This window comes from Aegilops tauschii, chromosome 1 (genome assembly GCF_002575655.3).
Source record: "Aegilops tauschii subsp. strangulata cultivar AL8/78 chromosome 1, Aet v6.0, whole genome shotgun sequence".
Classification (NCBI taxonomy): domain Eukaryota; kingdom Viridiplantae; phylum Streptophyta; class Magnoliopsida; order Poales; family Poaceae; genus Aegilops; species Aegilops tauschii.
This window is the reverse complement of record NC_053035.3, coordinates 381,998,259-382,026,113: the sequence shown is the minus strand read 5'-3', so window position 1 is coordinate 382,026,113 and position 27,855 is coordinate 381,998,259. Positions and strand designations below refer to the sequence as shown.

Sequence of the window (27,855 nt, the reverse complement as noted above, 5' to 3'; positions counted from 1 at the left end):
CCCAAGGGGGGCGCCCCAGCCCACTAAGGGCTGGTTCCCTTCCACTTTCAGCCCACGGGGCCCTCCGGGATAGGTGGCCCCACCCAGTGGACCCCCGGGACCCTTCCGGTGGTCCCGGTACAATACCGGTAACCCCCGAAACTTTCCCGGTGGCCGAAACTGGACTTCCTATATATAATTCTTCACCTCCGGACCATTCCGGAACCTCTCGTGACGTCCGGGATCTCATCCGGGACTCCGAACAACTTTCGGGTTTCCGCATACATATATCTCTACAACCCTAGCGTCACCGAACCTTAAGTGTGTAGACCCTACGGGTTCGGGAGACATGCAGACATGACCGAGACGCCTCTCCGGTCAATAACCAACAGCGGGATCTGGATACCCATGTTGGCTCCCACATGTTCCACGATGATCTCATCGGATGAACCACGGTGTTGAGGATTCAATCAATCCCGTATGCAATTCCCTTTGTCAATCGGTATGTTACTTGCCCGAGATTCGATCGTCGGTATCCCAATACCTTGTTCAATCTCGTTACCGGCAAGTCTCTTTACTTGTACCGCAATGCATGATCCCGTGACTAACGCCTTAGTCACATTGAGCTCATTATGATGATGCATTACCGAGTGGGCCCAGAGATACCTCTCCGTCACACGGAGTGACAAATCCCAGTCTCGATCCGTGCCAACCCAACAGACACTTTCAGAGATGCCCGTAGTGCACCTTTATAGTCACCCAGTTACGTTGTGACGTTTGGCACACCCAAAGCACTCCTACAGTATCCGGGAGTTGCACGATCTCATGGTCTAAGGAAAAGATACTTGACATTGGAAAAGCTCTAGCAAACGAAACTACACGATCTTTTATGCTATGCTTAGGATTGGGTCTTGTCCATCACATCATTCTCCTAATGATGTGATCCCGTTATCAATGACATCCAATGTCCATAGTCAGGAAACCATGACTATCTGTTGATCAACGAGCTAGTCAACTAGAGGCTTACTAGGGACACGTTGTGGTCTATGCATTCACGCATGTATTACGATTTCCGGACAATACAATTATAGCATGAATAATAGACGATTATCATGAACAAAGAAATATAATAATAACCATTTATTATTGCCTCTAGGGCATATTTCCAACAGTCTCCCACTTGCACTAGAGTCACTAATCTAGTTACATTGTGATGAATCGAACACCCATTGCGTCCTGGTGTTGATCATGTTTTGCCCTAGGGAGAGGTTTAGTCAACGGATCTGCTACATTCAGGTCTGTATGTACTTTACAAATATCTATGTCTCCATTTTGAACACTTTCACGAATGGAGTTGAAGCGACGCTTGATATGCCTGGTCTTCCTGTGAAACCTGGGCTCCTTCGCAAGGGCAATAGCTCCAGTGTTGTCACAGAAGAGAGTCATCGGGCCCGATGCATTGGGAATCACCCCTAGGTCGGTAATGAACTCCTTCATCCAGACTGCTTCCTGTGCTGCCTCCGAGGCTGCCATGTACTCTGCTTCACATGTAGATCCCGCCACGACGCTTTGCTTGCAACTGCACCAGCTTACTGCTCGTCCATTCAAAATATACACGTATCCGGTTTGTGACTTAGAGTCATCCAGATCTGTGTCGAAGCTAGCGTCGACGTAACCCTTTACGACGAGCTCTTCGTCACCTCCATAAACGAGAAACATATCCTTAGTCCTCTTCAGGTACTTCAGGATATTCTTGACCGCTGTCCAGTGTTCCTTGCCGGGATTACTTTGGTACCTTCGTACCAAACTTACGGCAAGGTTTACATCAGGTCTGGTACACAGCATGGCATACATAATAGATCCTATGGCCGAGGCATAGGGGATGACACTCATCTCTTCTATATCTTCTGCCGTGGTCGGGCATTGAGCCGTGCTCAATTGCACACCTTGCAATACAGGCAAGAACCCCTTCTTGGACTGATCCATACTGAACTTATTCAATATCTTGTCAAGGTATGTACTCTGTGAAAGACCAATGAGGCGTCTTGATCTATCTCTATAGATCTTGATGCCTAATATATAAGCAGCTTCTCCAAGGTCCTTCATTGAAAAACACTTATTCAAATAGGCCTTAATACTTACCAAGAATTCTATATCATTTCCCATCAATAGTATGTCATCCACATGTAATATGAGAAATGCTACAGAGCTCCCACTCACTTTCTTGTAAACACAGGCTTCTCCATAAGTCTGTGTAAACCCAAACGCTCTGATCATCTCATCAAAGCGAATGTTCCAACTCCGAGATGCTTGCACCAGCCCATAGATTGAGCGCTGGAGCTTGCATACTTTGTTAGCATTCTTAGGATCGACAAAACCTTCTGGCTGCATCATATACAACTCTTCCTTAAGGAAGCCGTTAAGGAATGCCGTTTTGACGTCCATCTGCCATATCTCATAATCATAGTATGCGGCAATTGCTAACATGATTCGGACGGACTTCAGCTTCGCTACGGGTGAGAAAGTCTCATCGTAGTCAACCCCTTGAACTTGTCGATAACCCTTAGCGACAAGTCGAGCTTTGTAGATGGTCACATTACCATCCGCGTCCGTCTTCTTCTTAAAGATCCATTTGTTTTCTATGGCTCGCCGCTCATCGGGCAAGTCAGTCAAAGTCCATACTTTGTTTTTCATACATGGATTCTATCTCGGATTTCATGGCTTCTAGCCATTTGTCGGAATCCGGGCCCGCCATCGCTTCTTCATAGTTCGAAGGTTCACCGTTGTCTAACAACATGATTTCCAGGACAGGGTTGCCGTACCACTCTGGTGCGGAACGTGTCCTTGTGGACCTACGAAGTTCAGTAACTTGATCTGAAGCTTCATGATCATCATCATTAACTTCCTCCCCAGTCGGTGTAGGCACCACAGGAACATTTTCCCGCGCTGCGCTACTTTCCGGTTCGGAAGGGGTGACTATCACCTCATCAAGTTCCACTTTCCTCCCACTCAATTCTTTCGAGAGAAACTCCTTCTCCAGAAAGGACCCGTTCTTGGCAACGAAGATCTTGCCTTCGGATCTGAGGTAGAAGGTATACCCAATGGTTTCCTTAGGGTATCCTATGAAGACGGATTTTTCCGATTTGGGTTCGAGCTTTTCAGGTTGAAGTTTCTTGACATAAGCATCGCATCCCCAAACTTTTAGAAACGACAGCTTAGGTTTCTTCCCAAACCATAATTCATACGGTGTCGTCTCAACGGATTTCGACGGAGCCCTATTTAAAGTGAATGCGGCAGTCTCTAAAGCATAGCCCCAAAATGAGAGCGGTAAATCGGTAAGAGACATCATAGATCGCACCATATCCAATAGGGTGCGATTACGACGTTCGGACACACCATTTCTCTGAGGTGTTCCAGGCGGCGTGAGTTGTGAAACTATTCCACATTTCCTTAAGTGTGTACCAAACTCGTGACTTAAATATTCTCCACCACGATCTGATCGTAAGAATTTTATTTTTCTGTCACGTTGATTCTCAACCTCACTCTGAAATTCCTTGAACTTTTCAAAAGGTTTCAGACTTGTGTTTCATTAGGTAGACATACCCATATCTACTTAAGTCATCAGTGAGAGTGAGCACATAACGATATCCTCCGCGAGCCTCAACACTCATTGGACCGCACACATCAGTATGTATGATTTCCAATAAGTTGGTTGCTCGCTCCATTGTTCCGGAGAACGGAGTCTTGGTCATCTTACCCATGAGGCATGGTTCGCACGTGTCAAATGATTCGTAATCAAGAGACTCCAAAAGTCCATCTGCATGGAGCTTCTTCATGCGCTTGACACCAATGTGACCAAGGCGGCAGTGCCACAAGTATGTGGGACTATCGTTATCAACTTTACATCTTTTGGTATTCACACTATGAACATGTGTAACATCACGTTCGAGATTCATCAAAAATAAACCATTGACCAGCGGGGCATGACCATAAAACATATCTCTCAAATAAATAGAACAACCATTATTCTCGGATTTAAATGAGTAGCCATCTCGAATTAAACGAGATCCAGATACAATGTTCATGCTCAAAGCTGGCACTAAATAACAATTATTGAGGTTTAATACTAATCCTGTGGGTAGATGCAGAGGTAGCGTGCCGACGGCGATCACATCGACCTTGGAACCATTCCCGACGCGCATCGTCACCTCGTCCTTCGCCAGTCTCCGTTTATTCCGTAGTTCCTGTTTTGAGTTACAAATATGAGCAACCGCACCGGTATCAAATACCCAGGAGCTACTACGAGTACTGGTAAGGTACACATCAATTACATGTATATCACATATACCTTTGGTGTTGCCGGGCTTCTTCTTGTCCACTAAGTATTTGGGGCAGTTCCACTTCCAGTGACCACTTCCCTTGCAATAAAAGCACTCAGTCTCGGGCTTGGGTCCATTCTTTGACTTCTTCCCAGTAACTGGTTTACCGGGCGCGGCAACTCCCTTGCCGTCCTTCTTGAAGTTCTTCTTACCCTTGCCCTTCTTGAACTTAGTAGTTTTATTCACCATCAACACTTGATGTTCTTTTCTGATCTCCCCTTCCACTGATTTCAGCATTGAATATACCTCGGGAATGGTCTTTTCCATCCCCTGCATATTGTAGTTCATCACAAAGCTCTTGTAGCTTGGTGGAAGCGACTGGAGGATTCTGTCAATGACCGCGTCATCCGGGAGATTAACTCCCAGCTGAGACAAGCGGTTGTGCAACCCAGACATTCTGAGTATGTGCTCACTAACAGAACTGTTCTCCTCCATTTTACAGCTGAAGAACTTGTCGGAGACATCATATCTCTCGACCCGGGCATGAGCTTGAAAAACCAGTTTCAGCTCCTCGAACATCTCATATGCTCCATGTTTCTCAAAACGCTTTTGGAGACCCGGTTCTAAGCTGTAAAGCATGCCGCACTGAACGAGGGAGTAATCATCAGCACGTGATTGCCAAGCGTTCATAACGTCTTGGTTCTGTGGGATTGGTGCATCACCTAGCGGTGCTTCTAAGACATAATCTTTCTTGGCTACTATGAGGATGAGCCTCAGGTTCCGGACCCAGTCCGTATAGTTGCTGCCATCATCTTTCAGCTTGGTTTTCTCTAGGAACGCGTTGAAATTGAGGACAACGTTGGCCATTTGATCTACAATACATAGTGTAAAGATTTTAGACTAAGTTCATGATAATTCAGTTCATCTAATCAAATTATATAATGAACTCCCACTCAGATAGACATCCCTCTAGTCATCTAAGTGAAACATGATCCGAGTTTAACTAGGCCGTGTCCGATCATCACATGAGATGGACTAGTCAAGATCGGTGAACATCTCCATGTTGATCGTATCTTCTATACGACTCATGCTCGACCTTTCGGTCCTCCGTGTTCCGAGGCCATGTCTGTACATGCTAGGCTCGTCAAGTCAAGCTAAGTGTATTGCGTGTGTTCCGAGGCCATGTCTGTACATGCTAGGCTCGTCAACACCCGTTGTATTCGAACGTTAGAATCTATCACACCCGATCATCACGTGGTGCTTCGAAACAACGAACCTTCGCAACGGTGCACAGTTAGGGTGAACACTTTCTTGAAATTATTATAAGGGATCATCCTACTTGCTACCGTCGTTCTAAGCAAATAAGATGCAAAAACATGATAAACATCACATGCAATCAAATAGTGACATGATATGGCCAATATCATTATGCTCCTTTGATCTCCATCTTCGGGGCACCATGATCATCTTCGTCACCGGCATGACACCATGATCTCCATCATCATGATCTCCATCATTGTGTCTTCATGAGGTCGTCATGCCAACGATTACTTCTACTTCTATGGCTAACGCGTTTAGCAACAAAGTAAAGTAATTTACATGGCGTTATTCAATGACACGCAGGTCATGCAAAATAATAAAGACAACTCCTATGGCTCCTGCCGGTTGTCATACTCATCGACATGCAAGTCGTGATTCCTATTACAAGAATATGATCAATCTCATACATCACATATATCATTCATCACATCTTCTGGCCATATCACATCACATAGCACTTGCTGCAAAAACAAGTTAGACGTCCTCTAATTGTTGTTGCAAGTTTTTACGTGGTTTGTAGGTTTCTAGCAAGAACGTTTTCTTACCTACGTATGACCACAACGTGATTTGCCAATTTCTATTTACCCTTCATAAGGACCCTTTTCATCGAATCCGTTCCGACTAAAGTAGGAGAGACAGACACCCGCTAGCCACCTTATGCAACTAGTGCATGTCAATCGGTGGAACCTGTCTCACGTAAGCGTACGTGTAAGGTCGCTCCGGGCCGCTTCATCCTACAATGCCGCCGAAACAAGAAAAGACTAGTAGCGGCAAGAAGAATTGGCAAACTCAACGCCCACAACTGCTTTGTGTTCTACTCGTGCATAGTAACTACGCATAGGCCTGGCTCATGATGCCACTGTTGGGAATCGTAGCATAATTTAAAATTTTCCTACGCTCACCAAGATGCATCTATGGAGTCTACTAGCAACGAGGGGAAAGGAGTGCATCTACATACCCTTGTAGATCGCGAGCGGAAGCGTTCCAATGAACGTGGATGACGGAGTCGTACTCGTCGTGATCCAAATCACCGATGACCGAGTGCCGAACGGACGGCACCTCCGCGTTCAACACACGTACAGTGCAGCGACGTCTCCTCCTTCTTGATCCAGCAAGGGGGAAGGAGAGGTTGATGGAGATCCAGCAGCACGACGGCGTGGTGGTGGATGTAGCGGGTCTCCGGCAGGGCTTCGCCAAGCTTCTGCGAGAGAGAGAGGCGGCGGCCAAAGGGGGGAAAGGGGTGCCTTGCCCCCTAAGGCAAGGGGGAAGCTCCCCCCCCCCCCAGGGTTCCCAACCCTAGGCGCATGGGGGGAGGCCCAAGGGGGGCGCCCCAGCCCACTAAGGGCTGGTTCCCTTCCACTTTCAGCCCACGGGGCCCTCCGGGATAGGTGGCCCCACCCGGTGGACCCCCGGGACCCTTCCGGTGGTCCCGGTACAATACCGGTAACCCCCGAAACTTTCCCGGTGGCCGAAACTGGACTTCCTATATATAATTCTTCACCTCCGGACCATTCCGGAACCTCTCGTGACATCCGGGATCTCATCCGGGACTCCGAACAACTTTCGGGTTTCCGCATACATATATCTCTACAACCCTAGTGTCACCGAACCTTAAGTGTGTAGACCCTACGGGTTCGGGAGACATGCAGACATGACCGAGACGCCTCTCCGGTCAATAACCAACAGCGGGATCTGGATACCCATGTTGGCTCCCACATGTTCCACGATGATCTCATCGGATGAACCACGGTGTCGAGGATTCAATCAATCCCGTATGCAATTCCCTTTGTCAATCGGTATGTTACTTGCCCGTGATTCGATCGTCGGTATCCCAATACCTTGTTCAATCTCGTTACCGGCAAGTCTCTTTACTCGTACCGCAATGCATGATCCCGTGACTAACGCCTTAGTCACATTGAGCTCATTATGATGATGCATTACCGAGTGGGCCCAGAGATACCTCTCCGTCACACGGAGTGACAAATCCCAGTCTCAATCCGTGCCAACCCAACATACACTTTCGGAGATACCCGTAGTGCACCTTTATAGTCACCCAGTTACGTTGTGACGTTTGGCACACCCAAAGCACTCCTACGGTATCCGGGAGTTGCACGATCTCATGGTCTAAGGAAAAGATACTTGACATTGGAAAAGCTCTAGCAAACGAAACTACACGATCTTTTATGCTATGCTTAGGATTGGGTCTTGTCCATCACATCATTCTCCTAATGATGTGATCCCTTTATCAATGACATCCAATGTCCATAGTCAGGAAACCATGACTATCTGTTGATCAACGAGCTAGTCAACTAGAGGCTTACTAGGGACACGTTGTGGTCTATGCATTCAGACATGTATTACGATTTCCGGACAATACAATTATAGCATGAATAATAGACGATTATCATGAACAAAGAAATATAATAATAACCATTTATTATTGCCTTTAGGGCATATTTCCAACACCCTGCGGCGCCCCCAGCGCCCCCGGTGCCCGCGGCCCCCCCGGCGCCCCCGGCGTTGGCGCCCGCGGCCCCCGCGGCCCCACCGGCGCCCCCTCTGCCCGGGGCCCCCTCGGCGCATGTGGTCGGTCCGGTCACCCGCGCCCGTACGGGCGTTTTTCGCCCGAGCTCGCGCTATGCCTCGGATGACTATGTCCATGCGGCGTCCACCTCTGAGCCGTCGGTGTTGCCATCCTCCGTTCGAGCCGCTCTTCGTGACCCACTCTGGATGGCTGCGATGCAAGAGGAGTTTGGCGCCCTGTTGCGCAACCGAACGTGGCAGCTTGTTCCTCGTCCCCGGCACGCCAACGTGATTACCGGGAAGTGGGTCTTTAAACACAAGCTCCGTCCTGATGGTACCCTTGATCGCTACAAAGCGCGCTGGGTCGTTCGTGGCTTCCGACAGCGTGCTGGCATCGACTTCACCGACACCTTCGCTCCGGTCGTCAAGCCCGGCACGATACGCACGGTTCTCCACCTTGCGGTCTCCCGTGCTTGGCCGGTGCACCAGATGGACGTCTCCAACGCCTTCCTCCATGGTCACCTCGAGGAGCAGGTTTTCTGCCAGTAGCCCACCGGGTTTGTTGACCCGGCGCTTCCCGACCACGTGTGCCTGCTTTCGCGGTCCTTGTACGGACTCAAGCAGGCTCCGCGCGCTTGGTACCAGCGCATCGCAGCGTTTCTCCACCAGCTTGGGTTCTGCTCTACCCGCTCGGACGCCTCGCTCTTCGTCTATCATCAGGGCTTTGACACGGCCTACTTGCTGCTCTATGTCGACGACATCATCCTGACGGCATGTACGGCTGGTCTCCTCAGTCAGCTCACGGCTCGTCTTCGCGCTAAGTTCGCCATCAAGAACTTGGGTCCTTTGCACTACTTCCTCGATGTCGAGGTGGTGCGCCGTCCAGATGGCTTCTTCCTTCATCAGCGGAAGTACGCTCATGAGCTCCTCGAGCGCGCCGGCATGCTTAACTGCAAGCCCGCCGCTACGCCTGTTGATACGAAGGCCAAGCTCTCTGCCACGGATGGTTCTCCTGCTTCGGATGCTGCTTTCTATCGGTCTATCGTTGGTGCTCTCCAGTACCTCACTCTGACTCGACCGGAGATCCAGTATGCCATGCAGCAGGTGTGTCTTCATATGCATGCTCCTCATGACGTTCATTGGGCTGCCGTCAAGCGGATTCTCTACTATATCTGTGGCACTATGGATCTTGGCGTCACGCTTCACGCCTCCACCGACACCGCCCTCACCGCCTACTCCGGTGCAGACTGGGCGGGCTGCCCTGACACTCGTCGCTCCACTTCGGGCTATTGTGTCTACCTTGGCCCCTCAGTCATCTCATGGTCGTCCAAGCGGCAGCCTACGGTCTCTCGTTCCAGTGCTGAGGCTGAGTATCGTGTGGTGGCCAATGTCGTCGCCGAGTGTTCGTGGCTTCGCCAGCTGCTTCAGGAGCTCTCTTGCCCTGTTGACCGTGCCACGGTGGTCTACTGCGACAACGTCTCGGCGGTCTACCTCTCCGCTAACCCGGTGCATCATCAACGGACCAAGCATATTGAGTTGGATATTCATTTTGTTCGGGAACAGGTGGCCCTCGGCCATATTCGTGTTTTACACATCCCTACTTCCCAACAATTTGCAGATATCATGACCAAGGGCTTGCCTACGGCGTCATTTGAGGAGTTCCGGTCCAGTCTTTGCATCAGTTGCGGTGCCGCTTCGACTGCGGGGAGGTGTTGAGTATATGTGTTATGTGCATATTGTGTATTGGGCCCGCCTCCAAGTTCCTTGTATAGTTGAGGTCCGTGGACCACCTTTGTACATCACATATACGTGCCTATGCACGAGAGCAATACATCGTGCAATTCACATATTCTACAAGAAGAAAGAGGGGATGGATTCTCTTTGGATAATAGCTTCGGATGCCATGGGCATCCCCAAGCTTAGGCTCTTCTTACTCCTTATTCCTTCATCCAACGTAATATCACCCAAAACTTGAAAACTTCAATCACACAAAACTCAACAAAACCTTCGTGAGATCCGTTAGTATAAGATAACAAATCATTATTATAAGTATTGTTGCAAACCCATTCATATTTTATTCTTGCATTATATCTACTGTATTCCAACTTTTCTATGGCAAAAAGTCTTCAAAGGAAACCATAGAATCATCAAAACAAGCACACAACACAAAGAAAACAGAATCTGTCAAAAATAGAACAGTCTGTAGCAATCTGGATATTTTGAATACTTCTGAAACTCCAATAATTCTGAAAAATTAGGACCATGACGATGACATGTACCTAGGGTAGGGTCATAGGCCTGACCTAGATGCCCTATCCAAGGACACTGCCCTAGAGTCAAAGACATTTGAAGTACGACAGAAGATACCGACTGAAATCACCTTGGAGTGCAATCCACTCGACCATCTATTCCACTCGGATACCCCAATTCCACTCGACCAAGATAACATTACTCGACCATACTAAAGAATCAGTCGGAGCACAGAAGACCGACAGTCGCCCCAGTATAGCAACGGTCAGGCGTTCACTCCGCAACCTTAAAGATCATTAATAGTCATTTATAGCAGGCGTTACCAGTAACACCCCTGTCTTAACTTACATTGAACCCTGTGTAACTGAGGGCTGGAGGGGCCTAGCGCACTCTATATAAGACACCCCCCTCCTCTGGCACAAGGGTTCAGACCCCCTGTAACTCACACGCATATTCCAGTCGACAAGCCTCCGGGCACCGAGACGTAGGGTTGTTACCTCCTTCGAGAGGGGCCTGAACTCGTAAACTCACGTGTACAACCTTGCCGTAGCTAGGGCCTTGCCTCCTCCTACGTACTCCCTACTCTTACTGTCAAACTTACTCCCATGACAGACCACGTGAGAAATTTGTATATTAATCTTCTAAAAAAAGAATTGGTATTTTATCACGCTTGTTAAAAATGACAATTATTTTCGTAAGCGCAAAAGTTTCTGTTTTTTAGTAAGATCAAATCAACTATCACTCAACATGATCCCAAAGGCTTTGCTTGGCACAAGCACTAATTAAAACACAAAAAACACAATCATAACAGTGGCATAATTGTGCAAACACTCAAGAATAGAAAGCAAAAGACAAAAATAAATTTTATTCATTGGGTTGCCTCCCAACAAGCGCTATCGTTTTACGCCCCTAGCTAGGCATAAAATTTCAATGATGCCCACATGAAAGATAAGAATTGAAACACAAAGAGAGCATCATGAAACATATGACAAACACATTTAAGTCTAACATCCTTCCTATGCATAGGAATTTTATAAGAACACAAATCATCAAGACAAGAAACATATAACATATGCAAAGAAGAGGAATAAAACATTGACGATCTCGACATAATGAGAGGTAATTTAGCAACATAAAAATTGCCACCACAATATTTTCCTCTCTCATAATAATTACATGTGGGATCATAATCAAATTCAACAAAATATCTATCATATAAAAATTTCTCTTCATGATCCACATGCATAAAAGTTGTATAATCTTCCAAGATAGTGGGATTAACATCAACTAAAGTCATGACCTCTCCAAACCCACTTTTATAAAAAAATCACAAGATTGAACACTCTTCCGAACCCACTTTGAATATTATTGCAAACATATTCATCATGAGGCTTAAATAAACTATCAAGATCATTATCACCTCAATAATGATCATTGCAATAAGTAGTGGACATAGCAATATTAGCATCTCCAAGCTTGGGGTTTTGCATACTATTAGCACAATTGACATCAAATAACATCATTGCAATCATACTTTTCATCCAAGGAGCTATCATGAATCACTTTATAAATTCCTTCTTTTAACACTTCATCACAATTTTCAGATTCATGAATCTCAAGCAAAACTTCATAAAGATAATCTAGTGAACTCAATTCACTAGAAATGGGTTCATCACAATAGGATCTCTTGAAAAGATTAGCAAGTGGATGAGGATCCATAACAATAAATTTTTAGCAATCAAGATGCAAGCAAATAGAAGGCACATGGTCACACAAGCAAACAAGAGATCTGACAAGAAAAAGGCGAACGAAAAAGAGGGCGAATAAAACGGCAAATTTTTGTGAAGTGGGGGAGAGGAAAACGAGAGGCAAATGGCAAATAATGTAAATTGCAAGGAGATGAGATTCGTGATTAGGAACCTGGTAGATGTTGATGATGTCTCTCCGGCAACGGCGCCAGAAATTCCTTTTGATGTCTACTAGAACTATGTCGGTATTTCCCCAAAGAGGAAGGGATGATGCAGCACAACGACGGTAGGTATTTCCCTCAGTGATGAGACCAAGGTTATCGAACCAGTAGGAGAACCAAGCAACACTACATAAATAGCACCTGCACACAAATAACAAATACTCGCAACCCGACGTATTAAAGGGGTTGTCAATCTCTTTCGGGTAACAACGCCAAAAATTGGCAAACGGACATGAGAGAGTTGTAATAAATTGATAGATCAAACGCCAAATAAAATAAAGTGCAGCAAGGAATTTTTGTATTTTTGTTTTAATAGATCTGAAAATAAAATCAAAGGAAAATAGATCGCAAAGGCAAATATATTAAAGAAGAGACCCAGGGGCCGTAGGTTTCACTAGTGGCTTCTCTCGAGAAAAATAGCAAACGGTGGGTGAATAAATTACTGTTGGGCAATTTATAGAACTTAAAATAATCATGACGATATCCAGGCAATGATCATTATATAGGCATCACGTCCAAGATTAGTAGACTGACTCCTGCCTGCATCTACTACTATTACTCCACACATCGACCGCTATCCAGCATGCATCTAGTGTATTAAGTTCATGGAGAAACGGGGTAATGCAATAAGAATGATGACATGATGTAGGCAAGATCTATTTATGTAGAAATAGACCCCATCTCGTTGTTCTTAATAGCAATGATACATATGTGTCGGTTCCCCTTCTGTCATTGGGATCAAGCACCGTAAGATCGAACCCATTACAAAGCACCTCTTACCATTGCAAGATAAATAGATCAAGTTGGCCAAACAAAACCCAAATATCAGAGAAGAAATATGAGGCCATAAGCAATCATGCATATAAGAGATCAAAGAAGACTCAAATAACTTTCATGGATAAAAAGATAGATCTGATCATAAACTCAAAGTTCATCGGATCCCAACAAACAGACCGCAAAAAGAGTTACATCATATGGATCTCCAAGAGACCATTGTATTGAGAATCAAACGAGAGAGAGGAAGCCATCTAGCTACTAACTACGGACCCGTAGGTCTACAAAGAACTACTCACGCATCATCGGAGATGCACCAATGGACATGATGAACCCCTCCGTGATGGTGTCTAGATTGGATCTGGTGTTTTTGGAACTTGCAGCGGCTGGAATTGATTTTCGTCGACTCCCCTAGGGTTTCTGGAATATTGGGGTATTTATAGAGCAAAGAGGCGGTTCGGGAGGCCACCGAGGTGGCCACAACCCACCAGGGTGCACCTGGGCCTCCAGGCCCTGGTGTCTTGTGCTCACCTCAGGCTTCCTCTTTGATACTTCTTTCGCCCACTGGATGTCTTCTGGTCCAAAAAATCCACAAAAAGTTTTGCTGCGTTTGGACTCCGTTTGGTATTGATTTCCTGCGATGTAAAAAACATGTAGAAAACAGCAACTGGCACTGGGCACTATGTCAATAGGTTAGTACCAAAAAATGATATAAAATGACTATAAAATGATTGTAAAACATCCAAGAATGATAATATAAGAGCATAGAACAATCAAAAATTATAGATACGTTGGAGACGTATTAGTCTCACAGCACACAATTTGTATAGCTAACTCGACTGCGATCTTCGACATTATTGCACACAGTTGGTTTCTTCAACTGTGTGCCCTGTAGAGAGCAGAATTAATTATCACACTCGAGTGTCCATCATCACCCTTCTGTGTAATTTTGACCTCATCACCCACGGGTAAACTTATGACCGAAGTCATTCCACACACTTCGTTTTACAAAGCTTTTTGCCAATAGACGCCCACGATTTGTCCCTCTTCTAGCCGACGTGTGGCCAAACTAGCTGGGCGGGAAGCTTGTGCGGTAGCGCGGGAACAGGCTCACCGACGATACATTTGGCGCCTCTTCGAGCCCACGCGTGGTCAACCGAAACGCGTGGGGTGCGGTGTTGTCAAGCGTGCACTGGAATCCTAAGCTATGAACGCCGTGACAAGACGTGACGATTACAGGCTGGCCGGGCCCCATTTATTACAGCGGCCATTTAACCCTTGTGTCTCTTCAACCTTTCGATCGCGCCCCACCATTGTAAGAAGCACACCCACCACGACAAATTCTTAGAGGGTATCCTGCGTGGCTCCAATGGCGCTCCGAGCGGCTGCCGACGACAAGCAGCAGTTCACCATGCATGCCATGGTGGACCTCTCGGTGGTGTACACCAACAACCCGGTCTGAGTGGAGCACTCCATCCACATCATGGAGTTGTTGCTTGCCGGGGAGAAGTACAAGGTGGTCGGGTTCGACCTCAAGTACACCCGCGCTCGTGTCGGGTCTTGTCCCAAGGTCGCATTTGCCCAGATGTGCGTGCGCCACCACGTCCTCGTCTACCACTACTACCTGGCCACAAGGCCTTGCGAGCATTTTCCCAGGTTTGTCAACAGCCCCCACTACATGTTCGCTACGGTGGACATCACCAACGATGTAAAGGCACTCGAGAATTCGGGCATCGCCTGCCAGAATCTTGTCGACCTCCAGGGCCAATACAAGATCTGGGGAAACAAGGAGCATGAGAAGGACTCACTGGTTCACCTCGCCGAGGCCATCATCGACCCCTACTAATGAAGGATTCCTGCAACAAGGACAAGCGTGCCTGGCACTCGGCCTGGATGGAGATACTCGACAAAGCTCACGTCATGTACACGGCCAAGGAGGCGTACATGAGCTACGACATGTACAAGCGGATCGTTGACATGAGGAAGTGCCTCCTTCCCCAAAACGGCCAGGGATCCAGCCGGAAGCAGAGCAATGGCAAGCGTCGTCGCAACAATAAGTAGATGATTAGATCCTCGTTTCTCCTAGTTTAGTATGCATGTAGTTGCTTACTTTTGGTGTGTGGAAATGTTATGTGTGTAGTCACTTGTGTAATTGTATGCTTAATTTGGTTTTGCAATGCTGTCTTTTTAAGTACATATGTTGATGCTCTGTAGACAGAGCAAATCACATCACACACGGACTAAACAATGGAACCCGTCAGTGATGATTTCATCAATCACTGACAATTGTATACTAGCAATCGTTTGCTCACAACACACACGGCTTGTTAACAGGAATCGGCTGTGTTGTTATCGGTCTTCCCACACGTTTCCGATTACAGACCTGTTTGCCGCGTATCACACACATCTTGTTAAGTTGAACCGTTTTTGTTCTCTTGGCTCAACGCAAACAGTTCATCCGAGTGAACTGTATGCCGTATATCGCACACACCTTGATCTTCTTTTGTGTTGCCTAATCACAAGTAGTTCATCCGAGTGAACCGTATGCTGTATATCGCACACACCTTCATTTGGCTGCCCGTTTCTTTTGTTCCGCCTCATCGCAAACAGTTCATTGAACTAAACTGTATGCCCCTCATCCCACACGCGACTAAATTCTGAACCGTGTTTGATGCATCCATCATTGCAAATGTTTTGCATCTTTTTTGATGGTTTTTTTTACACCATCATTTGTGATTATTGCATCGCACACAGTTTCGTCGAAGGGTCTCTGATCGTAGTGTCGCGTTAGCAGCATCCTGCAGTAGTGGTAGCTAGTGCAATCGCTCAGGTTCAGTTAGAGCCCAACGCCTCGCTCGGGTTTAGTTAGAGTGCAACGCATCGCACACACGCTCGTACGTGTACGAGAGAAATGCGCAAACCTCTGTGCATCGCTCGGCCCCTACCACCCACCGTAACCGGGTACTCCCCAAAATTTTCCTCGCCCTCGCTTCTACCATGATTTTTTTCCGTCATGGACGGCCCAAAGAATGTCATGCAGGTGCGTCTCCGGCCCGCCCAGGACGAAAAGCCCATTTTCTGTCATAGAAGTAGGAGCCCGCCACATCTATGATGATACCGGGTTTTGTCACAATTATCGTCATAGAAGTGCCATAAGCATGACAGGAAAAAAATTCGTTCGGCCAAAAATGTCATGGATGTGTCTTTTTTTGTAGTGTATGGTGTTTTCCCCTCTCTATCTTGTTGTGAATTGAGTTTTCCCTTTGAGATTTCGTTTTATCGGATTGAATACTTTTACGTATTTGAGAGCACTTGATGTGTGTCTTGCTATGAATACCCGTGGTGATAATGGGGTATCATATTGATTCACTTGATATGTGTTTTGGCACTCAACTCGCGGATTCCCGAGGTGACATTGGGGTAATCTATGCATAGGGGTTGATGCACGTTCTCGTCTTTGTTTCTCCGGTAGAAATCTTGGGGCACTCTTTGAGGTTCTTTGTGTTGGATTGAGTATTATGAATCTGAAATCGTTTGATGCATATCGTATAATCAACTCACGGATACTCGCGGTGACATTGGAGTATCTAGGTGACATTAGAGTTGGTTGATGTGTATCATATTGTGTTATTTTAGTACGAACTCTTGGTTAGATCGATTGGAACGAATAGCTTGGTGTTATTTCAGTACGAACTCTAGGATAGATTGATCAGAAAGAATAGCTTTGAGGTGGTTTCGTACCCTACAAACAATTTCTTCTTATGTTCTCCGCCAGATAAGAACTTTGGAGTGATTCTTCATCGCACGTGAGGGATGGTTATATGGTCCAATTATATTAGCATTGTTGAGAGATTGCACTAGCGAAAGTACGGACCCTAGGCCTCATTTCAAGCATTGCAATACCGTTTGTGCTCCGTATTATCAATTGCTACCTTGCTGTCTTTTATTGTTCCTATTACAAAAATCAATATGTACCATCATTAGTACGCTTTTATTACCATATCTTGCCGAACTAGTGCACCTATACAATTACCATTGTATTTGGTGTGTTGGGGACACAAGAGACTTTTTGTTATTTGGTTGCAGGGTTGTTTGAGAGAGACCATCTTCATCCTACGCCTCCCATGGATTGATAAACCTTAGGTCATCCACTTGAGGGAAATTTGCTATTGTCCTACAAAACTCTGCGCTTCGAGGCCCAACACGAGTCTACAAGAACAAGTTGTGTAGTAGACATCAGTGTGTGGCACTACCGCCTCTAAGCAGTAGTACCGCTGGTGTGGCTCTGCTTCACCCCATCTGTCCTGCTCTGCCTCCTTAGTGCCCTGATCTGCAACCCCAGCGATAGTACCGCTGGGGCGAGCGGTAGTACCGCTCCGGCGGCACTACCGGCTCGTGGTCTCGCAGCATTGCATTTCTCTATGCGCACTACCGCCCGGGCGGTAGTACCGCTCCCCTGAGCGGTAGTACCCCTCGTGTATGGGCTGAGCACATAACAGTTGGATTTTCCCCCACTTATAAAAGGGGGGTCTTCTTCCCCATTGAACCTCATCCTTCTAGATCGTCTTTGCCCCCCATTGTTGACCTTCTTCGAGCTTGCTATCTCTCAATCCCTCCATGGATTCTTGCTAGTTTTTGCGGGAAAAGAGAGAGGAGATCTAGATCCACATTTCCACCAATCACTTTCTCCTCTTTGTGAGGGGAACCCCTTGGATCTACTCCCTCCATTCCATATTTTGTACTAAATCAGCGACAAGTACTATGGAACGGAGGGAGTAGATCTTGGAGTTCTTGGTGTTCTCCTTCTTGTTCTTCCTCTCTTTTTCCTCCATAGCTTTCGTTGCTTTTGTGGGGATTTGAGAGTGAGGGACTTGGGCACTCCGTGTGCCCTTGCCATTGCATTAGTTGCATCGGTTTGAGTTCTGCACGGTGATATGTGGAAGTTACAAGTTGAGAAGCTTATTACTCTTGGGTGCTTGGTACCCTAGAGCTTGTTCCTCTAGGGTGCTTGGGCGCCCTAAATGGTTGGTGGTGTTCGGAGCTCAGTCATTATGGTGTAAAGCTCCGGGCAAGCGTCGGGGTCTCCAATTAGCTAGGTTGTGGAGATCGCCCCGAACAATTTGATGGGTACCGGTGACCGCCCCCAAGGGTTGCCAAAGTGTACAGGTACGGTGACCGCCCCCAAGGGTTGCCATTTGTACGGGTTCGGTGACCGCCCTCAAGGGTCCCTTAGTGGAATCACGACATCTTGCATTGTGCGAGGGCATGAGGAATTACGGTGGCCCTAGTGGCTTTTTGGGGAGCATTGTGCCTCCACACCGCTCCAAACAGAGATTAGCATCCGCAAGGGTGTGAACTTGGGATACATCGTCGTCTCCGCGTGCCTCGGTTATCTCTTACCCGAGTCCTTTACTTATGCACTTTACTTTGTGATAGCCATAGTGTTTCATGCTATATATCTTGCTTTCACTTAGTTGTTTATCTTGCTTAGCATAAGTTGTTGGTGCACATAGGTGAGCCTAGTTGTTTTAGGTTTTGTGCTTGACAAATTAACCGCTAGGTTTATCCCGCATTTGTTCAAGCCTAAACCATATTATTTTAAAGCCCCTATTCACCCCACCCCCCCCCCCCCCCCTCTAGGCGACATCCACGATCTTTCAATTGGGATAATAAGCTCATGAGCATCTAATTTTTTTTGAAGCAGAGACCATAGAACAATAGTTCTATGATATTTTCTATTAATAAAGTAAAAGTTATGTACAAAAATATAAAAGAAAGATTACAAAGAGATGGAAGAGCCCATCTAGCCAATGGTCTAAGTTCATGAGCATCTAAAATTTGACTTGTTAATGTTCTAAGTTTAAAAGTCTAGATTCTCGAAAGCTTTGACTAAGATATCATGAATGGGGTCTTGTTTTGCATGAAATTTTGGAAGATACCAAATTTTGAAAGCATGAGATGTTAGTTATCAAGTTTGATTTTGAAAAAGCATATGACAAGGTGAATTAGCAGTTTCTCTTTGACTGCCGAGCAAAAAGGTTTTAGCCTAAAATGGATTGCCTGGATGAAAAGTGTGGTCACCCAAAGGATTATCTAATTTACAAACGGATTGCCATTTTGCAGTATGTCAATGATACCATTTTGTTCATCAAGGATGACGAGGGGGCTAGGAAATTGAAGCCACTATTATACTTTGTTTCAAATGATGTCTGGTCTAAAAATCAACTTAGAGAAGAGTGAGGTCTTGATTTTTTATTTTTATTTTTGAAAAGGAGGAAAGCCCCCGGCCTCTGCATCAAGAGTGAGGTCTTGATGGTACCTGGGGATGATAAAAAATATAGAACAATACGGTGATCTGTCCAACTGTTAAAGGGTTGCTGGCCTATCAAATATTTGAGACTGTCTGTTAATGCTAGCAGACTGAAATTATCTAACTGGAAAATTGTTGGATGGTGGAGGATCCGCATCTATAGGGGGGAGAGCGATGCTTCTCTGACTAATACTTCAATTTACCACATTGCCCATGTTTCTCATGTGCAAAACAATTTCTATGGGAGTAGCTGCAGTAATCTGGTCTCTTTGAAGGCCCGAAAAGCGGCATGTTTTGATTACGATTTTCCAGCGCGTTCCGACGAATGCGGTGGGCTGGTATGCAGAAGTTAAACCATTTGCAGTACTGAAGGGATATTTATTCTGTTTACAAGTCTTGGCTATGTACAACATACGCCACAAAGAATGGTTGAATCAAAAGGAAAAACCAGGCAACACAGACCACACGCAGTTAAAAAACCAAGCGAGTTTCGGTAAAGCTCAGAGCACAAGGGGGGAGCAAGCAAAAAGTGCCCCTCCGGGCTACAAAGATACAGATACTCACATTGACGTGCGACTTGCTTCGTCATTCATCATCCCTTTAAAGCTTCTAGCCAGCCAGATTGCCGTTTCTCTTGGGGAGACCTTCATCTTCCCAAATGGCTTCAGAACAATAGCAAGCTCCTCCAACCTGTTGTCTTCCAGTAGGTCCGCGGAGAGCTCAAGGAGCCCCTCGAGAGCCTCGGCCCGCTGCCTAAATGACGTGACGTCGAGCATTTCCTTGGCAGGGGATGTCTCCTCCTTGACAACAATGTTGGCCTCAGAGACGTAAGATCTCACATCGACGACGGCGCTAGATAATCTTGCTGTGTCTGAGCTGGCTGGTATCTTACATGCAGCATTGCTTCCCAAAACATGCTGTTCGGAAGCAACTGAGGGAAGAGGTGTAGAAAGCAGTGAGTTTAATGAGCATGAGCTGCTTCTTACTTCCAGATCTTCTCTTACCACGTCCAGAAGTTTGCTGACATCCATGTTCTGAGTTTCCCCTTGAACATTTTCTGATATTGGCTGCTCATTGCTAACATTGAGATTGATGTGCCGAGCGGCATCATCAACCAGTGGGTTTAAATGAGGACCTGTTTCTTTCTTCATTGATGTTTGTTTCTTCATTGACTGAACAGAATTGAGTCCCTTCTCCAACATTGTATCTTCTGCTGTTGAAACAGAAGAATCGTATGGTGGCATCGATGAGAGAAGCTCTTGGACAGTAAATTTATCCTCGCCACTTTGGAATGTGGCCATATTCTGCCCATGCTTACTGGATTGCACATCATCCTTGCAAACAAACTCCTGTTCAAAGCTTGGAATGGATGGACCCAAAGCAGAGCTCAGGCTTGAATCATTACTAACCACACTCTGCAAACTGTCTCTGTTAATTTCTGAACGTGGTATGACTGAAAGGCCATTCTCTTCCGTGGCAGCAGCATCAGGCACTGAGCTTGTGTGCGATGAAATCAAGCAGGCTGGTGGGTTAGATTCAGATAGCTCAGACTGGTCGATCTTTTCAACACAACCAACTGTTGAACTTGAGCAAGGACTGATGTCTTCCTTAGTTGCCACAGTAAACAATTCTCGGGGAGCAGATTTTGCTTGTGAGTTGTTTGGCATGATGTTCAGTCCTTCTGAAGGAATTTTGGATGGCCTTACAATAAGTGGAAGATCACCAGGGGTATTATCTGGAGAATGGGCAGGTTGGCATGGACTTTTCTCACCCTCCACCATGACCTTAGTTTGAGCTCCTTTTTGCACAGTGGCTGGGAGGCCAGTTGTCCCTACCCCCGCTCGTCGCTGAGGGCTAGCCCGTCTAGTAGCACTAGCTGGGGTCTTGATTTTTGACTTTGCTGAAACTGCAGAACCATTTTCTATGACCTGTTTGGCAGGTTCAGGAGTTGATGACCGAGCGGTTTTGATATTTGAACGGTGTTCAACAATAGGTAACTGCATGACCAATAGCAGGAGTCAGTGGTTAGCAATAGAAGCTAATTGGCTTTTGTTTATGATATAAAAGAAGCAGGTTCATACCAGTTGCTTCGAGGGTGGTGATGCTTGAACTGAATTCAAGCATCCATCATTGGTACTGACCAATCCATGAGATGAATCATCACCAGACCTTGATCTGCATGAAGCATTGTTGTTAAACCTTGAAGCATCTGATGGTTGCTCTGCTTCATTCTTATTACTGACTGCAGAACTCGGCTTCACGCCTCTAGTTCTTGCAGGAGTACTGCTTTCTCTAAGCCTGCTCTCCTCTCTTAAGGTTGTCATTATCTTCTCAATGATTTTCGGTTGCTTACTCTCACCCCTGTGATGCTGATCTATGGATTTAGATGAATCTTGTCTTCTCAGGTCTTTGTTGCCTCTGAGATCTTCTGGCGTTGCACACTTCTCATCTGAGTCATCTCGATCCACATCATGAATGCTTCGAGTATCAATGACCTTGGTATCAGTACTTGCAGCTCCACCTGATGTGCTTCTGTCACTTGATAGTGTGCTGTCTATATCACTACTAGACATGCTGCTGCTTTGGCTTTCAGACATGCTTCTCTGGCTGCTCCGTGAAGTGGACAATGATTTCGGTGGTGTCCGCATGGTATTTGAAGCATCATAAAGAGCACGACATTGATCAACATAAGGCTGCAGATATGGGTTCTTCAGAATCTCCGATGCCTGTTCACAGGACATTACATTTTATTCAGAGATCATGTTGTACTTGTAAACTCTTGTTCTTTCTTAATAAAGATCAGCTACGGCCTTTCGAAAGAAAGAGTGGAAGAGACAAGGCTATAGTCAGAAGGTTTCCAGCTTCATAGTAGCTTACAGTAGGTCGATGCTCAGGATTCTTCCGCAACATAATTTTGATAAGAGATTTCCTGTATTTAACAGCGAAAGGGGAAACCATTAGAGTGGTATATTCTTTGCAAAGCTACCAAATCATTACTTGGTTGTGAAGCATAAGAATTGAGGATGGTGACTTACAATATGTTATTGAAATGAGACAAATGATCAGACTTAAAAAGGACATACACTTACAACTTAAAAGAGACATAAACTGTAATACACCAACATCAGTACAGATGCTACCAAATCATTACTTGGTTCTGAAGCATAAGAACCAAGGATTATTACCACAGTACAGATCATGTGATTGAAATGAGACAAATGACAAGACAACTTTTAACAAATGTATAGCTTTTACACAACCGACTCTATGAAGAAAAGTGCACATACATAGAAGAGGAGTAGCAGGTAGGCAAGGGACCCATCGCGGACCTATTTATCTTACTTATCAATCCAGCCATATCCTGCAAGCATTCTTAATCGGGTAAGTCCACTGATTTGTTAAAGAAAACTGCAAATAGTAGCGTCACCAAGTAACAACCAGGAAACCCAACATTGCAGATTTTTTATTGTAGAGTTTTAACAGATCATACTAATTTTATTTCACCATTTTCTTGTAGAAAATCTTTTGGATACCTCATATATTCCAAACTTTGATACTAAATGTAACTAAACAGTTAGCTTTGGATGAATCATAAACACCATTAGCAATATTTTTTACAAAAGCAAATATATAATTGACAAACTTATATAGAAGTTACTTGAAATGTTGCGAGAATAATTAAAAAAAAACTTTAATGCTCAAACGCTCTAAAATATGAATAGTTATATGTGAGTCAGTACATGTCAATTATGAACTGATATAGTACTAATTTAGTTCGTTTTACTGAATTTAGGCAATATCCCATGGTAATTGCTTTGTTCATGTAATTCGGCCTAAAGCACTTTTGAATATTGTCTCGAAAAGAATCTTTACATAGGAAATAAGTTTACATGCAGAGTTAGTTTATGTTCCATTTTATATTGTATAGTATCTGCAAAGTATTTCCGTAAGAGAATATACAGGATGGACTACAGAGCTAACCAGATCTTAGCTAGTTCTACCAAAATATTGCAGTTTCTTCAACGTAGGAGTATTAAACTACTATAAGCCAGAAAAACTATAACGGGTATGAGCCCATTCGGAATGTAAGATGGAAAAGGTAAATGTTCAACTTATAATACACCCAGGATACCAATGATTCTTAAGCAAAAAGTAGATCAGGCAAGAGCTCACAAAAGCCTTGAAAGCAGGTCGATGGGCCGCCATCTCATACATACAGCATCCTATAAAAGACAAAGTTATATTAAATTCATAAGCAAATATGTGGATCTAGGAATAGTACAGAAACATTAGCCTGATGTTAATTATGTTTACCAAGCGACCAAATGTCCGACTTGAATCCATAGGGAATGTCTGTAAGCAGCTCCGGGCACATGTAATTCGGTGTTCCGACGACCTAAAGGAAACATAATAGCGTTAGTATCCAGCAAGAGTCTGAGCATATAAAAATGATCCTGACTTTATGTTCTCCACAATACAGATGAATTTACGTGCCGACGTTGTTTGTGGTTAATAAGGGAAGAGGAAGACGATAAATAGCACGAGGTATATGCGCATGACAAACAGCATGCTGTCATTGGTGATGCACCATATGAGAGAGAGAGGTATTAATAGCTCAATAAATGGAATGCCCTTCTAACAGTAGGAAAGGCTATGGCAATGCAAATGTTTTACAGAGGTCATCGGAGGAAATAGGAAAAAAGATCATACTGAAGAAGTTAAATCATCTTCCTTCAGAGTCTTGGCTAGGCCAAAATCTCCTGCATGCAAACCAATGGATTGTTAATTGATAAAACAAAAGGTTAAAAGTAGTGTGAAATAACTTGCAGTACTGTAGTGTCTGTAATCAGGAACTGACCAAGGCGTATATCATGATCTTTGGTGAGAAATATGTTGGAGCACTGCAATTATGAGGAACAATCGTCAATGTTTCCACCGTATAAAATAATTGGCGATGACTATACCCATTGTTGCTTACCTTCAGATCACGATGCAAGACATAGTTCGAATGCAAGTAGTCAACAGCTAATACCAACTGTGCGAACCATTTCAGCAATTTCTGAGGAACAATCAGTGATCAATCAGTATAATGAGCTCGATCTTGGATGTATTTTTAATTTAATTCAGATGAGCAATACAGATAAGTTATCTCATACCTCCTCAGGAAAGTAAGTACCATTTAATTTCTTCATCAGCTCATCCCTGTTATTAAAGAACAAAATACAATTTAAGAGACATGGAAACAAGAAACTGGACTCCAAAGCACCAAATAACACTCACACATCCCCCCCTTCGCAGTAGCCCGTGATGATGCAGACATAGCAACCCTGCATGACCCTCCTTGTCAGTAAATAAGCTCAGTTGAAATTTCAAACCCAACAAGCAAAGCAAAATAAAGGTTAAAATAAAAACCTTCTCAACCCATGCCTCTTTGAACTCTACAATGTAAGGATGTTGTAGTCGAGCGATCAGAGCCATCTGCAATTTACTTGTCACTTAATCAATTCCCCAAAACAGCACCAATCAATCAACAAACAAAGCCCAAGGGCTTCACAAACCTCTTGATGAGCAGACTTGCGGCAGCGCTCCGTCTGCCTGGCAAGGCGGATTTTCTTCAGCACATACCTGCCAATCAAATCACAGGCAAACACGCTGCTGCTGTCACCTGCATTCAAACGGTGGAAACGGAATCTTGGAACGGAAAAAGAAACTATATCGTATACGTACTTCTTCTTCTCGATCTTGTGATTCACAAGGATGGCGGCGCCGAAGGCACCGCGCCCAATCTGCTCCATGATCTCGTACTGGTCCATCCGGGACTCCATCACGCGCCCCCAGCCCGTAACGGCAAACAATCACAGCCTTTCACTGCAGCAGGTCGCCTCTGATTAGGAATCAAATTCCTCCTGCCGTGCCCATGCTGCGGTTCAAACGCCTGCGCATCCTCACCACCAGGTCCTGCGAAAAGCAGCAGGACAAGTGCATAAGCCAAACGACTTTTACCAAAGCGTACTCGCGTCACGTGCCACCCAACCCAATCAAAATCAGCCCAGCACTCGCTGCCTTTTCCTAGAAAGGAGACCAGGAGAGGCACTGTTTGAACAAGCCGAGAGATTACAGATTAGCACGGGAACCGACGAACTACTTCGCAGATACAGAGACAGAAATGGAGAGGTTATCCAGAACAGTAGCAGCAGGTTTGCGGATCACACCAACCGCGCGCGACCGGGCCGAGGCAGGGGGGTTTGCTTACCGCGGGGCTGGCCGGCTGCATTGGCTGGCGGGCGGCGGTGGGAGGCCTCCTCGGCGGCGGGGGGGATCTCCGGCCTCCTCGCTGGCCGGCTCGCGCGGCTGGAGCTCGTGCGCCCGCGGCTTCGGCGGGGGGCACACTCCTCGCTGGCGGTCGCCTCGCCTGTGATTTGTTAATGTTTTGGTGGATGGAGCCTTTGATGCGGCGCGACGGTGTTGGTTCAAGGCGAACGAGTTTGCTGGGCGGCTTTGCTTATAGCTTGCTTATATATGCAGCATCGCCGCAACAGCGAGTGGTGGCGATGGCCTGACGGGGTTGGGGTTAAAAGCTCAATGAAGTAGTAGTACACTAATCAGTGGAATTAAATTAAGCGAGGGAGATGCCTAGTGGCTTAAAAGGGATATTGCAACTTGCAAAGCGTATCTCCCACTAAGTACTGCCCTGGCTCCTGAGCAGGTAACTCAACTCCAGGTCCCTTCTTTTTTTTTTCGGGAAAACTCCAGGTCCTTTCTATTGCTGATGAAAAATGAACGAAAAATTGATATAAATTCACAAACTATGAAATGTTGAAATATATTGTCTGCCTCCCTCCATCAATTCGAACTTCCAGATAAATTGGCTGGAACATGAATTCAATATGAAAAAGGATCAAATGAACCCGAGTCGGTATAATAAGAAAAAAAAATGGTAAAAAAATGGAGACTAAATAGAATACCATGGCCGTCGGCAAGGGAAAAAGAAGAATATCTGCATTGGATAGGAACGCGCCCTTGAATCCTGTATACTTATTTCCGTGAAGTGCGAGTGCATGAAGTGTTTGTTTTAACAATATTTTGAACCTTCTATACTATCGTGGATTCCAAACATATAACGGTACTTAATTGGTAATGCCACTTTAGGACATCTGATATGATGTAGTAGTTGAGTGATCACATCATATGAGGACTAACTTGGTGCCAAACAAATAAAAATGGTACTTTAAAGCCAATTGAGTTGTAGATGTTTATTAGAGGAATTCTTTTTTATTCGTTCACTTGGTACGATTTTTGAATTTACATTGCAGAGCATCACTGCTACTGTTTTCTCCGTCCTTTTGAAAAGAGCATCATTGCTGGTCCGTAACAATTTTTCAACGAGCCTCTCGCCATTTTTTTTCCAGATAGCTCATTACTCATGCCGAATGGTACTTTCAACAAGTTTTCATTGCGTGAACCACTTCGAAAAATTTGCAAGGGCACGCATGTACGACAGTACGGACCTGCCAAACCATGCTCGGCCGGACAATTGCTTCGCGGTCCGCACAGTTGTTGGATTCCGCAAGAGAGGACACCAAGTTTTAATTTTTAGTTTTTGCGACTTGCTGATTTTGTCCTTCGTTCGTATCAAGTTTCAACACTTGAAACTTGGTAAAGTTTGGAAAACTTATCAAAACGTATTCAAAAGTGATCTATCTTATCTGAAAGTCCTCGTCACAAGAAAAATGAATATGCAAACGAAACTTAATTTAGACTTTCAGTTCAAAAGATTCAAAATTGAAAGAAAAAAATGGGGCCGGTGCCTCGCCCAGCGTGCCACAAATCCACTTCCAACTACGGAGCTGCTACGTCTCGAATCAGGGGCGGTTCAGTGTAGTGGTCGTCAGTTCTGGCGCCAAATTTTGGTTGATTTGAGCTTCTAACTCCTTTCTGATTGTGCTGTTACAGAATAATAATGTTGTTTTTTTACCCTCGTCAACTTGCTTGACAGCCTGCTGCAGCATCGTGCATGACAGATCGGTATACGCAGATTTGAGGATACGGGTCTGCTGCATCTTGTATATATTATATTCGATGCAACCATCCAATCCAATAAATATAATTAATATATGAAGTCCTGAACGGATCTTTTGTCTTAGCTCATCATCAGGCATCTTGGCTTATATCCTGTTTGAGAGGGGGGAGGGGCAACAAAGAAAGAACTTGCTAATTATATTATCGCTCACACGCATACCTCAACTTGACTGCCATTTTGTAATGCATGGTTCATTCATTGCATTGCACTGAAGAGTGGTTGATTAAGGTCAAAGATACAAACGATGGTTCAATAAGGAGGGGTTTAAATTTCAACGAAGGACGCATCTTTTGTAAAACAAATAAAACCCCACATATATGGGTCTACCTTG

General features: G+C 45.3%; 1 protein-coding gene across 1 annotated transcript; it reads right to left on the bottom strand.

The window, feature by feature from the left end:
• Positions 1-19,785: 19,785 nt before the first annotated feature.
• Positions 19,786-25,988, bottom strand: LOC109744177 (serine/threonine-protein kinase Nek4). Its single transcript, XM_020303277.4, has 15 exons — positions 25,698-25,988; positions 25,172-25,402; positions 25,003-25,069; positions 24,857-24,922; positions 24,725-24,771; positions 24,601-24,646; positions 24,423-24,503; positions 24,303-24,345; positions 24,155-24,204; positions 23,759-23,840; positions 23,618-23,667; positions 22,732-22,805; positions 22,322-22,373; positions 21,526-22,170; positions 19,786-21,441 (listed from the first exon to the last, which is right to left on the bottom strand). The coding sequence occupies exons 2-15, from the start codon at positions 25,267-25,269 to the stop codon at positions 20,005-20,007; spliced, it is 2,838 nt and encodes a 945-aa protein (XP_020158866.1). The 5' UTR covers positions 25,270-25,402; positions 25,698-25,988; the 3' UTR covers positions 19,786-20,004.
• Positions 25,989-27,855: the final 1,867 nt, after the last annotated feature.

Coding starts and splice junctions, on each gene's coding strand:
- LOC109744177 (XM_020303277.4), bottom strand. CDS start 25,269: ATGGAGTCCCGGATGGACCAGTACGAGATCATGGAGCAGATTGGGCGC. Junction 24,205..24,302: donor AGATCATGATATACGCCTTG/GTCAGTTCCTGA, acceptor GTTTGCATGCAG/GAGATTTTGGCCTAGCCAAG. Junction 21,442..21,525: donor CACCACCCTCGAAGCAACTG/GTATGAACCTGC, acceptor TTGGTCATGCAG/TTACCTATTGTTGAACACCG.